This window comes from Vitis vinifera, chromosome 5, assembly GCF_030704535.1.
Source record: "Vitis vinifera cultivar Pinot Noir 40024 chromosome 5, ASM3070453v1".
In the NCBI taxonomy this organism is placed as follows: Eukaryota; Viridiplantae; Streptophyta; class Magnoliopsida; order Vitales; family Vitaceae; genus Vitis; species Vitis vinifera.
This window is the reverse complement of record NC_081809.1, coordinates 3,317,382-3,331,391: the sequence shown is the minus strand read 5'-3', so window position 1 is coordinate 3,331,391 and position 14,010 is coordinate 3,317,382. Positions and strand designations below refer to the sequence as shown.

At 36.2% G+C, this 14,010-nt stretch overlaps 1 protein-coding gene across 3 annotated transcripts; it reads right to left on the bottom strand.

Annotated features, from left to right (window-relative positions):
* Nucleotides 1–6,404: 6,404 nt before the first annotated feature.
* On the bottom strand, nt 6,405–11,876 carry LOC104879232 (PWWP domain-containing protein 1). 3 transcript variants are annotated; one of them, XM_010651430.3, is made up of 4 exons: nt 11,719–11,875; nt 11,052–11,229; nt 10,157–10,940; nt 6,405–9,072 (listed from the first exon to the last, which is right to left on the bottom strand). In XM_010651430.3, exons 3-4 carry the CDS (start codon nt 10,923–10,925, stop codon nt 6,701–6,703), a joined length of 3,141 nt encoding a protein of 1,046 aa, XP_010649732.1. In that variant the 5' UTR covers nt 10,926–10,940; nt 11,052–11,229; nt 11,719–11,875; the 3' UTR covers nt 6,405–6,700. The 3 variants fall into 3 exon arrangements, with proteins under 3 accessions (XP_010649732.1, XP_010649734.1, XP_010649733.1); XM_010651432.3 differs by having other exon boundaries at nt 6,405–9,033; nt 10,157–11,229; nt 11,719–11,876; XM_010651431.3 differs by having other exon boundaries at nt 10,157–11,225.
* Nucleotides 11,877–14,010: the final 2,134 nt, after the last annotated feature.

Genomic DNA, 14,010 nt, shown 5'->3' with positions numbered 1-14,010 from the left:
TTGCAATTTTCACTCTACAATAAAAATCCCCATTTAGAACCAAAATCAATAAAAAATCAACAAAAACCCTCTCACTGTTTTCTGAAAGAGGAAGGACACTCCAATTTCCCATCAACCAAATAATCTCACCAGTAAACACCCCACAAAGGATAAAAAATGAAAAGTGTCAACAGAAATAAAAAGAACTTCCATTTCCCAGGACTTTTCTCAACTTTCCCAAGAACCAAACAGAGAAAAAATGCATACCATCAAGTAAAAGCACTGCCATCTGTGGCCCACTTCAGAGAGCTGGTCTTAGCTCCAACCCTTTCCTCTGCTTAGGGCCAGCCATCTGAAAAGGTCTAGACAGAGAGTGGAGCAGAGATTGAGGCTTGAGAATGGAGATGAAGAGAGAGACTGCTTTGATTTTTAACAAGAAACAATGAAGGGAAATCAAAAATGCTTTTGCAATATATAAATTATATTATTTATATTTAACTTTTTATAATTACTTTAAATTTTAGTAAAATATAAATTACAAGTTATGATGTCACGCTAACATCATTGTTCAACCAAGATTGAACCAAAGGTCTCAATCAGAGACGCCTAACCTGACAATTTCTCTGATTCAATCACCAGCCCCAGTCTGAAAACATTGGTTACAACATACTGTTATATGAAATTTTCTGCATGCAAAAGTGTGTTTATGGAAACTTGTATTATTATATTACAAGTGTGTGTGTGTGAAAGCAAAATATGAAATTATACCAAGTCAGTTCGTCAACTAAAGAAGGTAACCATGCAAAAATAATCGATGACATTTTACAGCAGTGGGAAATCAACAAATGATAGCAGAGCTACAGTAATAATGGGAAAGCAAAGAAGATAATTAAGCTAAGGTTTATATTTGAGTAGGTAGCAAAAACTGTAATGGAAAGGGGAAAAAAAAAAAAGCTTCAATTTACAGTAAGTTTTGGGAGTTTATGAATTAATATATAATGGTTAGTTGATTAAAAGGGATAAAATAATTCTTTATTCAAAAAAATAACCTCCACCTTCTTGAAACATGAAATATGACAATTTTTTAGACAAAACCACCTTTCATCAATTGTTTCTATACCCATCTCATACCAAAACACTTTTTGAAAAGAAAAAAAAAAGGCAGGTATTAATATCTAATGAGGTTATATTTATATTTATAATTTTCAAAAAGTGCCAGTTATTTTACAAAATAGGGACCATTTGTCCTTTTGGAACAAATAATTTGTATATATAATGACAGGTATTTTCACATAAATAAGGAGTGTTAAAATAAAATTATAATGTACAAATGTAAGATGGGAATGAGGTAGTCCAATACCCCAAGTCAAGTTCTGCAATTTATTCTATTACCCACTTTCCCACCCTGCTTGTTTAAACTCTATTGAATCTCACTAATATTGATAGGAAGGTCATGGGAAAAATCAGAAAAAAAAAAGTTATCATTAGGTAAAAACATGCATACCACTCACTTTATTATACATTAAATATATAAGATGTCAATTATGACATGCATAATAGGACATGGTAATCCCATGTCCACCCATGCGTTGGATATGGTGTGCTTACCATTTAAGCACATAATTCGCACTGTAATGCTACGGATAGCAATGGGATGTCTTTCTCAAATTCTTGAGCATGGAGAAAATACCCTACTCCCAACCTAAAGGGTGAATAACACTTCTTTTAGTCACCAACAAAAAAATGTAAAAAATAAAAATAAATAAAAATAAAACTCATGCTCCTCTTTTATCCCACTGAGCAACCAAATGAAAGGATCTCAAGAATAGAAAAATGATAATACCAAGAACATTATACTAAATTTTTTCAGCAACCAAACAAGGATAGGGATGTCTAGGGGGTGGATTATGTATGGTGTAGTCAATAATCCCAGCCCCACCTCCACTATGAAGGATTTTCCACCCCCAGTTCAGATCCTGCAGGTACGTTCTCAGCAAATTTATCAAATTGCAATTGCAAAAACAGATGCTCCAAAATGTCTAAAATGAAAATTCACCCGTTATGGAATTAGAAAAGGGGGGAAAAAGAGATTGAGGTTGAGTTGATGCAGGAAATCAAAAAATAAATAATAATAATAATAATAAAATAAATAAATAAACAAAACAAAGACCAATCCATAAGCAACATAACATGAAGATTCAAAAAGAGAGTACTCACGAGGATTCAAGATGATGACAGAGTTAATACTAGAAAAGATGTTGACAAAGACACCCAAGAGTATCCACATGGTCACATGCTGAGTGAGGCTGAGTTGAAGTTAGGTTTGCTGGGTTAGGAGGCAAAAGGAGTGGAGAATGGAGAAGAGAAAATTGATCTTTAGGGTGTTCATATTGGAAAATTTTGAAATCCATAGAAGGTGGTACAAATGACATTAAAAATATAAACAGGGAGAGGCATGCCAACATAAAATCTTAACCTTGGGTCAAACTCAGTCTGGATTTCAAAAACCTCCCCAAACCCACCCCTACCCTGAAAATGGCTTCCCCAAACTCGTTTACATCCCCTAAACAATGAAAAAAAAAAACTATATAAGAAAAGCTGAAATCAAAAAATAGTAAAATATCTATTTAAACTTAGCTCATCCAAATGGTTGTCTTGGTGATAGCACCATTCCATGAATAATGGATTGTTCAGAGTACTATGGCATCAACAACAATAGTCACTGTAACAAAGGTGAAAGAAATAAGATGATTAGGTTAAGCACGAGATTATAGGCAACAAGGACAATAATGGGAATGAGAAAAACAGACTACTAGATTTAGGGTAATTTGGGGGTTCAAGTTAATATACATTATGACATAGCTGTAATTATTCACGAAAACAAGAGACCAGGCAAGGCTATGATATTCTGATTTGAGGGGGAATGAGGCAATCCAGCACTAGACCTAGAGCAAGCCCAAATCAAGTTCTATAATTTACTCTCAAACACATCTGACTTATTTAAAATCTACCAAAACACTTTAATAGATACAATGTGGGGGTACCAGAAAAATTGAAAATAAAATCTCATCCTTAGATAAAGCACCCACACCACTTGCTTTATCACATACGAAGTATGAATGACTTCTCACATGATAGTGCAAGATAATCACATGGCCACCTATGCATGGGATATAACGTGTGTGCATGGGATGTAATGTGTGTGCATGGTTATGCTAGGGATGGTAATGCATCAAAGCATTTTCTTTGAGATTTAAAATGATGAAAAAGAAAAAGGAGAGAGTGCAGGTTACAAGGATACTATCTTGCATGAGAAACAAGGATGTTGGCTCACTCCTTAATGTACCTTCAAGGCAGGTAAGCTCTTCTAATTAACATCACACCAGTCCTTCAATCTTACTATGGCCCCATTCAAGATTCAACTATGCCAGGATCAGTTATTTTAGACCCCTCATTGCACTGAAACCAGGATTCCAGTGTTTCACATTGATTATTCAAATTGCATTGGCCCATTGGATGACTCAAACCCCTTAACTCCATGCGCCATGTCATGCCTCAATTATGTCCCACCTTGATCCCACCTTGATCAAATGATACAAGACATTGACTAAAGCAAAGCAAGTTTTTCTTGTGTGTAACCCTGAGGGGTAGGTCAGTTGGTCCGGCCTTAGGTTTGCTCCCCAATGGTCACCAGTTCGAGTCCCCTCAGGGCCACTGGAGGTTTACCCGGTCGTTAACTTCAGGGCTTCGTGAGATTAGTCGAGGTGCGCGTAAGCTGGCTAGGACATCCACGGTTATCAAAAAAAAAAAAAAAAAGTTTTTGTGTGTATATAGGCTAGTTGACACATGTGGGACTACCTAGAAAACAGATCAACGTACCAGCATCCTTTGTCTGTGTGCCTTTAACCTTTTCTTCAAGTATCAACTGTGCTCTTTCCACATGAATATCCAGGGCCCAAATAGGTCATGATCAAATTTCTCAATTCATTGCGTTGAACATCAAATGATCCCTTAAAGCCACCAATTAACCATTTTATCCACTAAAACCAAGTTCCTTAGAAGATTCAACCCCGGAGAAAACAAAATCAGTAAAATATCAAGTTTGGGGCCGTTTCACATTTGTTTTGCCGAAAAATATTTCTCAGATATATAAGATGAATCTCAAGGTTCACCTCTTAGATTTTTCAGTAACAATTAAGCCTAATTAATTTGAGTCCTCCCATTTTTCAAGAAACCAAATACACAGCATAAGTTACCACCATTTATAAGAAGAAGAAAATATTTCAAACCAAAAGCCATACCTTTAGTACTGGTCTGAAATGCGACATCCCCAATCCCCCGCTCAAAACCCTAGAGATAGATTTTACAGAGGCAACAAATTGAGCAAGTGGTGACTATAAAAGCAACTTGCCCATGGTAATGATACAAATAATGTTGAATCTCTTCATTGTGTATGATATTGTACTTGCTCCTGCTGGAAGACACTGGTCAACTGTGATACAATCAAGGAAAGTACTTCCCTTATGCTTCAATAGTTCTATTTGCGAGGTAAGAAAGATAAAATACAAATAATATTTAATCCTCAATATTAGGGCATGAAAGTTAAACAAAATTAAATCACTAAGAACATAAAATGGATAAATGGTAGTTACTATTAAAATGTCTAGAAAAAACCGAAACGATAAAAATATTTACCAACTTTTATAGATAAGAAATAAGAACATGATCATACGTAAGATGTATCTCTAACATATGCACCGTAGGATAACATATTCACTTGTACTACCACTATAAATTTTAATTTAGGCAACACTTTCTAATAATATGTATCATTAATGACACACAGTGTGCATCATAAAGCTAGAGATGACCATAAGATACTTTTTTCTTGCCAATGAACCAATATTTCTATCAAAGAGAAAAATAAATAAATATAAATAAAATAACCTACACCACTCCCTCCACCAAACCATGTACATTGCTACATGCGTGCATGTGCACATATGTGTGTTTGTGTGTGTGTGTACACATGCACTCAAGTGGGTTTGTATGGGGTAAGATTGCAAAACAAATTATTGTACATTGTGTGTGTGAAAAAAGCACAGCATAAATTGTATTAAATCTCTCACCAATTAAATAAGGAAACACAGCATGGAAAAAAACACATGTTGTTGTACTAAAATTTCTGATCAACTAAATAAGGGAATAATGGAAATGTGTGACACAACATATTATTATACTACCTTTTTCTGCATGGAAAAGTTTGGGAGAGAGCACAAAATAACATTGCACCAAATTTTATGTGAGCATGAAAAAGCATAAAATGTTACTACATTAGATTTTCTCATCAACAAAATAAGGAAACCATGTGGAAAAAGAAGAAAGAGAAGAAAAAAGAACTTCAATCATAATCTTGTTCCACATGAAAGCCAATTTACAGCAGTGGGAACTCAAAAAATAATGGTGTAGTTGGAGCTACAATTGGAAAGCAAAGAAGATCATAAAGCTATGTATTATACTTGAGTAGGTAGCAAACACTACTATGAAAAGAACAAGAAAGACTATTAAATTTAGAGTGGGATTGGGAATTTAAGTATTTATATATGATGAATAGTTAAAATTATTCATGAAAATAGAGTACTAAAATAGAATTACAATATACAGAAAATGGGATGGGATCAAGGTAGTCCAATACCCCACCCAAGGCAAACCCAAGTCAAGTTCTACAATTTATTCCTAAACCATCCTACTTGTTTAAATTCTATCAAATCTTACTAATACATATAAGCATGTTACAAGAAAATTTCATCAATAAGTAACACATGCATACTACTCAGTTTATTTTACACTAAATACACAAGATATCACATATGGCACACATGATAGTACATGATATTCATATGCAACCCTGTGCGTTGGATATAATGTGCCCCACAATTTAAGCACACAAACACATGGTAATGCTTAGGGATAGCAATGGGGTGCCCTTCTTCCATTCTTTACCCTAGAGAGAGAAAAAAAAATTGCTCTACCCAGTTCCCAACCTAAACATAGGGTAGGATGGCTCAACACTTCTTTTAGTCACCAGTAGGAAAATGTAAAAAGAAAACAGAAAATGACCAAAAAAAAAAAAAAAAGCCCTCATGCTCCTCTAGTCCCATTGAGCAACCAAATGAAAGGATCCCAAGAAGAGGAAAATGACAGGCAGACTCATGTAATAAATACCACACCAGTTTTTCAGTTCTATGTATGGCCCTTATTCAAGATTCAACTACACTAGATTTTGTCATTTTAGACCCTCATTGGATGCTGGAACCTGGAATCATTTCACATTGTTCATTCAAATAGAGCTGACCCATTGGACAACTTAAACCCCTTAACTCCACACATAATGATCACAGGACATTGACTACAACAACCAACCAAAACCCAAATGCAGAGCAATTTTTTTTTTTTTTTTGGTATCAGATTTCTCCACAAGCTTAAAGGCAGAATACAAATGTTCATACATGTTTATAGGGTAGTGGACATGTGCCGGCCTACCCAGAAAACAGAACGACATACCCGTATCCTCTGTCTATCTTTAACTTTTTTACACTTTTAACTCCTCTGTGAAGTTCCATGGCCCAAACAGGTCTTAGCTTTGTGTTTGCAGAGTTCATATTCTTGCATTGACCACCAAAAGTGATTGCAGATGACAAGCTAAGAGTCTCACTGTTCCTCATCGGAGAGGCTGGTAGGTGTTATATCCTTGTGACTTAATTCGACCAACAATGTCTTCACACCTCTTCAAAACATTTAACATCCTATGAAAGAAGTCTATTAGGTGTGCAGTGGAGGTGTGAACATTATTTGTTGCATCAGGTTGGCCATATTGCCGCACATTAGGAGCTTTGTCAAAAGGACCAACTCCACTTTTCTCTTGCACATTTGGAATCTGGAAGGAATGGGAAATGAGAGGAAGCATAGGTGGAGTAAAGACCTGTTGGAAGTTGAAGTTCTTAATATTGAAATTAGTGGAGTTGTTGATGTTTCTATTACTAGCTACTACTGGCTCTTCCATAGCACATTTTTCCCCACCTAGCATAAATTTGACAGGAGGATTCTCAATTGGAACACCTGTGGTGGATGCTAATGCAGCACCCAGTGGGCTCGTCAGACATGACTTGAGCTGGGCCCTTGGACGGAGAGAACACCCAGTAGGTTTGCCTGCTCCTACGGAATTCAAATTTAGAACCCCATTAGCTGTTTTCTCCACAATCAAGTTGATTGATTCAGGTAATTGAGGAGCCGATGCTTCAATGACTTTCAAGTGATAATCAACCTTCATATTGCCAAAAAGGGAACTGTTCCGCATGGCGAAACTATATGCTGCCTGGGCATCACATTTGTGTTTGAACACAACCTGACACGTTGAGGAGCTCCAAAATACACGTGTGGCAGAGTGATCCAGAGGCCCAAAGCGTACAAATCTTGCTTTCAGCTCAGGAATTGAGGGTAATGTTGTTTTAGGAGGGAATTTCATCATTAACATTGTAGGTTCAGCAGTCCCAACCTGAGCTTCTAGCTTCAAATCATTTATTGGCTTTGGAACTTTCATACTCAACACCTTCTGATCCATTATACATTCAGCAGCCCTGATTCGAGCTCCTAGCTTCCTGTTATTCATTGGCTTTGTTGGAACCATTGTACTCATCTCCTGGGGATTGCCTCCCTGGACCTCCAGAGGCTTCTGGTGACCAGATTTCTTGACCACATCTAACGACTCCAGCTTACTCAATCTTTTAAACCCCTTTGTAGACAACTCCTCCCCAGAACCAGCGATGCTACCATTTTGACCAGCCTCTCCATGATCTTCAGGTTTGAACTGTTTTTTCCTTAGTGTTGGTTTTGAAGTATACAATTGGTCCATAGCATTCACACAAGGAAGCCTCTCAGCAGCCATAGCAGTGGAAGGAGATATAGTGGTTCGAACTTCAACTGATTTAACCTCAGTTGGATGGACCTGGGGCGAGCTTTTCTGACAAATGATGGATCTCAGTGGCAAGAAGAACTGCTGCACATTTGCAAGAGTATTCTGTTCAGAACCATGAAAAAGATCACAGGCAAGAGCTAGCAGATCATGGAGTAGTTGAGGAAGGTTGATTTCAGTATTTCTCGGATAGGCCATTGGCTTAGCAACCCCAGAATCAGATGAAATGGTAATGGTAACTGCATTGTCCTTTCCCTGTTGATCAATCTGTGAGTCATTCCTGTGACCCAAACCAGCTAAGCTGGATTTTTCAGAAAAAATTGTCACTAATGCTTTAGTTTTTACAGTTTTACGACGTTTTAGTGGACATACCAGGCCTGCTTCTGTGGAAAACTCCTTCTTCTTTTTCTTCCCCATAACAGATTGATTAACAATCATTGACTTACCTTCCAAGACAATACTACTCGTAACAAGAACTTTATAAGGAGGTGGTAATCCACCAGCCAACTGCAAGCTATCCAATGCAAGACTATTTTCATCTGTTTCTGATAATGATGTGTGAGGTTGCTGAAAGCTTTGAGAACCATCCAAAGATTCTGCAGCATCCAGTTTATAGTCATCCATCACTTCAGCTTTCCTTTGAAACTTTAGACCATAGGATTCTGACATCCTGGACAAATCAAATCCATAAACTTCAGCAGGCAAAACAACTTCAGTCATGTTCACCTGGGCGTCAGCTGAGCTATCATTTGCAAGTAGTGGCTGCTTGTCTACAGCTATAACCTCTTTACCAGTAATACCTAGACTAGGAATTGTACTTTGACTGCCAACAGCAACAATTCTATCCTGCATCCCAGGATACTTGGATTTAACAGAAATAGGTGAACTTCTCTGCAAGACATAATCTCCATCTACTAATGCTGTCGCTCCCTCTTCAGACACAGATGGAAGAAAGGACCTTTGTTGCTCTAGGCTAAAGTTGACTTCTGATACATCTGATTCATCTATCTGTTTGACGAGAGAGTTGCATTTCTTCTGTTGGTCATTGATATTTATAGGCCCTGCAGAGCCGTTTCTTTCACCTAGAGTATCAGCAGCCTTGAGTGACTTGCCGAAGGGAGCTATATTAAAAGTAAATAAATAAATCCACAGCATGGGAAAGAAGTAATGTTAAGTGCTTTAATCAACAAAAAATCAAAGTGATATCCTTAATCACAGACAGACATGAAGATATAAACCATACAAATTTTACCCAAGCACCCAAGCCAATACCCTGATGAAAAAGGTTTGGGAAAACTAAAAGCAGGGTGTGGACCCACATGGACAAAGTTGGGCTTGAAATTTTAAGTAAAATGGGTCGTAGACAAATTGGGGATATACACATGGCCACCTCGTAAAAGAGTATCAAATTATGCAAACTTCCTACACTGTTACTATCATGTCCATCCTCTCATTCTTTTGGGATGATGCGGTGCAAACTTGAAAACATGTACGATACAAAATGTATAGATGATCCAATGATAACTGAGTTAAGAAAAACTTTTACAAGCTTTTCATAAAAATCAAGTTGCAATTTGAATTTTTTCTTCTTTTTTTTTCTCTCGGTAATCAGTAGTATTTTTAGAAGTTTACGTGCTGCATGTTACAAAGATACAGTTTACCCCAAGTCTGAGATGCCCACCACCTCCAAATATACAATGAATAGCATTCTCCGAACTGCAATATGTAAGGCATCCACCTAAAGTTTGGCAGGTCATATTTGCTCAGAAGAATACTATAAGGCATTTGGGCAGCTTCTTTTGGAAATTGTAACAAATAACATAATACAGTGCAAAAAGAGATTTGATACATAACAACAATAAAAGAAAAGATGGTAAATTAAAATAAACTCATTTCAGGTTATCCTGAAAAAATAGTTTTAGAATAATAACAAGCACAAAAATGTTTTAAATCCTAAATACCAAGTCAGGACTCAAGTTGACAACATCGCCTAGAAAATGTCAAACTTATTTAAATCTAAATTTCACAGGAGCTACTTGATCAATCTTTAGTTAGGATCTTCACCGCCTCCAAAATTTTGCACAGGGATGAAATATTGGAAAACTGAAGAACATATAATTATTCAAAAAAATTAAAATTAAAATTAATAAAAATAAAAATAAAATAAAATAAAAGAAAAACTAGGGAAAACAAAACTAGCAATACCTTGAGATAACACTTTTTCCTGCTGACCTAAAACCTTAGTTAAATGGCCAGAATGTTCTGGAACCCCCAATGCTTGGAGGTATGGTTCATCAATCTCCTTAAACACTGCCTTCCTATAAGCAAGAACACTAGATGCATTCTTGATGCAATCAATGCTTCTTTCAGCATTGCTAAATGGCATCATGGCTATCTCCAGCACAAAAGAATGCATCTCAACAGGTCGAAACCCATCTCTTGCCCTTTTAATTTGTTCTGCTGAGTACAACCCCCGATGTTCATACCCATTCACATGAACCGAAAAAAATCCTTCAACAGAAGAAGATAAAAAACCGTTAGGGTTGCAACAATTACACACCAATCCAAGCGCTGCTCTTCGAGCGGCCTCATTCACAGCCTCTTCAACGGAACTCACAAAGGCATCAGCATTTGTTTGCTTAGATTTCTCAGCATAGTGAGAATCAAATGGGACAAGCTCCACGGGATCGAACCATCCATAGCTATCATCACCATAAAAAGAAATCAATACATGACCCTCTCGCTTTGTCCTCCGTGCAGCGGGCTCTGCAAAACCTTCATCAAGTATCTGCCCTGGCCACCAAGGATGTGATTTCACCTTTCCCCACACCATGTCTCCCACTTCATACCCACTTCCCAGTGTCTTCATCGTGACTTTTTTCAACACATTGACCATTTTTGCGTTACTGCCTTCATCTACTGTGTAGTGCAAAGAATCAGAACCCAACGCCCTTCTAGTTTTCAGTAAGCACATTCATCATTATACATACTGAGAAACAAATTAGCAGCATTAACAACTGAATCAATTTGTGCAGAATCAATCTCATAACACTAGAAAATTATTAATGTTTTCCGCTCTTAAATACACCCAAGACCCCACCTTCTGAAATCCTAGCTCCAGCTCCACCCTCCAAAGGAACCCTAGTTGCCTTAGAACCCATCTTCATGAACAAACTTCTCAATTCATTGAGTTCAACGTGCTCCATTAAGCCACCAATAAACCGTTTTATCCACTAATCCAAGCTCCTCAGAGGAATCAACCCGAATCCTCTGTCTGGCTGCCAAGAGAATGCAAAGAAAAATAAATTAAATTAAAAAACACACAGCTAAGAAAAATTTGAGAAAAGGAAAAAATGTTGAAAGAAATTTATTTTTTTCCCATATTGGATTTACAAGGGAAATTATGAAAGAAAAGTAAAATATAATCAAGTTTGAAGGATATAATCATAATTTATTAACTTTAAATCTATTTCTTATTTTCCTTCATTCTATTTTTCCTCCCTATTTTCTATCCCCAAATTTTTCTCAAATTTTCTAATAGCCAAACGTATGGTAAAGCTTCATCTCTCACGTTTCTCAGTAAAACAATCAAGCCTAATTAATTTGACTTCCCTCATTGTTCTAGAAACCAAAGAACAAATAATCATAAGCCACAAAACTCATTTTCCTTCTTCTTCTTCATACATTTTCTCAGCAACCAAACGCACAGCATAAGTCCCCACCATTTACAGTAAGAAGAAGAAAATGCTTCAAACCAAACGCCGTACCTCTAATGCTGGTCCGAAACTCCGCATTCCCCCCCTTCCATACTCAAAACCCTAGAGAGAGATTTTGGAGAGAGAGTACAGATTGGGCGGGTAACTGGTGACTATAAACGGAACTTTGGCGGCTTGGGCCATGGTAATGAATAATGACACTTCCTTGGCGATTGTTTGATACTTACCTCTCCACTGTAATAAAAATATAAATATAAAGAAAATATTTGTTTACTATATAACGTTTCGAACACGGTTCTAAAAAACAATTTTTAAAAATTATTTTTTAATATTTTATCAAATAAATTTTTAATTAAAAACTTTAAATGTTTTTAAATTATTTTTTTTATTTTTAAATATATTTAAAAAATAATTATTACATCTTTTACTTTGATATTAATCATTTTATATGAATGTATAATTATTTTTTAAAATAATTATAAAAATAATGAAAAATAATAGAAACCATTAAAATATTTTTTTTTTAAATATTTATATTATTTGTTTTAAAAAAAAATAATTTATAGTTATCAAACATGTTTTCTTGTTTCTTTTTTTATTTTAAATAACAAAAAAATGTTTTCAAAAACAGTTGTCAAACAATTCCTCATATTTATTCTTTTCAATACACAAATATATTTATGTTTTTTTTTTTTTATATTTGTTTGGTAGTGTAACTGTATAAGGTTGAAATAGAGGATAAAAACGTGATATTGATTTATTCACATCCACTAATGTATTTTGATTTTGTTATAAAGAGAATAAATAAAAAATATATATATTATCATGAAAAAAAAAATCTCGTTCTTAGTAAAATTTTTATTTTTTCCCTTCACATTCATTTTCATAGTAACCTTAATCATAAGATGTGTATGAAAATGTTTTTATTAAGTGTTTTTTGGTTGAAGTACTTTATGTATAAATGTTTTCAAAATAATCACATGTGATATGCTTGTTTTTAAAATATTATAAGAACTTGTTGATAATTTTATTTTATAACCAATAAACTTTTCATGGCCAAATTCTTTAAAACTCTTCATGGAAATCTAAATCTTAAGGTGCTAACCATCTCATGGTAACCAACACCGGGTAAATTCAATGTATTATCAGTGATAGAATTTGAACCCATTGTTTAGTAATGATTTTAAAAAGTATTTTTAACATTTTTAATACTTTAAATATTTTATTATTTAAACGTTATAAATATTGTAAACATTTTTTAAAATCATTGCCAATCAAATCTAACCCATAGGATAACAAGTTTTTTTTTTTTCTTAATTGCAGTTTGTTGTGATTTCTCACATCTAAATTACCCCTAAATATATTTTCATGCTCCATGTTATTTGTAACTAGGGTTTTGTAGACCCCTTTAGTGGTGAGGACCCGGGGGGATTTGTTTTTTTGAATTTTCATTATCTTGTTGGAGGGGTAGGGGACCCCTAGCTGAGTTTGGATGTCGTCTGCATGAGACGTGCAGATGGAGAGGGGCAGAGACGCCGGCCGTGCTAGTGGTCAGAGACGCCATGCTGCTGATGAGAGGAACAGCAAAGCAAATAGAGACTTGCCAAGGAAGACGGGAAACAAGGAGACTTTTTTGGAGGGTGACAGAGAGAGGCAAGGGGGGACGAGCAGCTGGGGGAGAAAAGCTTGTTGGTGGGGAATTTTTCACGAGTTTCAAGTAAGACCACTATGATACGTTTCGATTTTCTTGAGGTTCCATTTTATTTTATTTTATTTTTCCGATGACCTGTGAGCTTTGTTTTGTGGTTCAGCTTGTGTATTAAAAGTTACTCGATTGTTTGGTCGAATCTGGTCATTTTGCACATAATGCTCTGTTCTAGTTTTCTTTGGCATTCTCGTTTTTTTTATTGTTTTCCCCTGTAAGTAGTCAGATTCATTTTCAGATTTGGCCATAGATAGTCAGCATGCTAGTCCCTTTCAAACTTGGTATTGGTTTGGTCATTGCTCGAATATCAAATGGATTATGGCCTGCACCATCATTCCCATACCTTCCCACGTGCATGTAGTGGCGAGCATGACCCCATGATGTTCTCTCCCAACCTTCACATTCCACTGTACCTGTCCAACCGCACCCCCATTTATTCTCTCCGATATTTTCAAACCCATTTTATCCCACCGTGCCTTCGCCGTCGTCGCTGCACCTTCACCATCATCATCGACGCCTCCGCCGCCCACTGCATGGCAGAGGTTGCCGCCTGCGACCTCGGTTGGCTCTCTCCAGGCCGTCAGCCACCGACTTCGTGGCGTCGCTACCTTCCCAGCACCGCTGCCGTCGCCACTTTC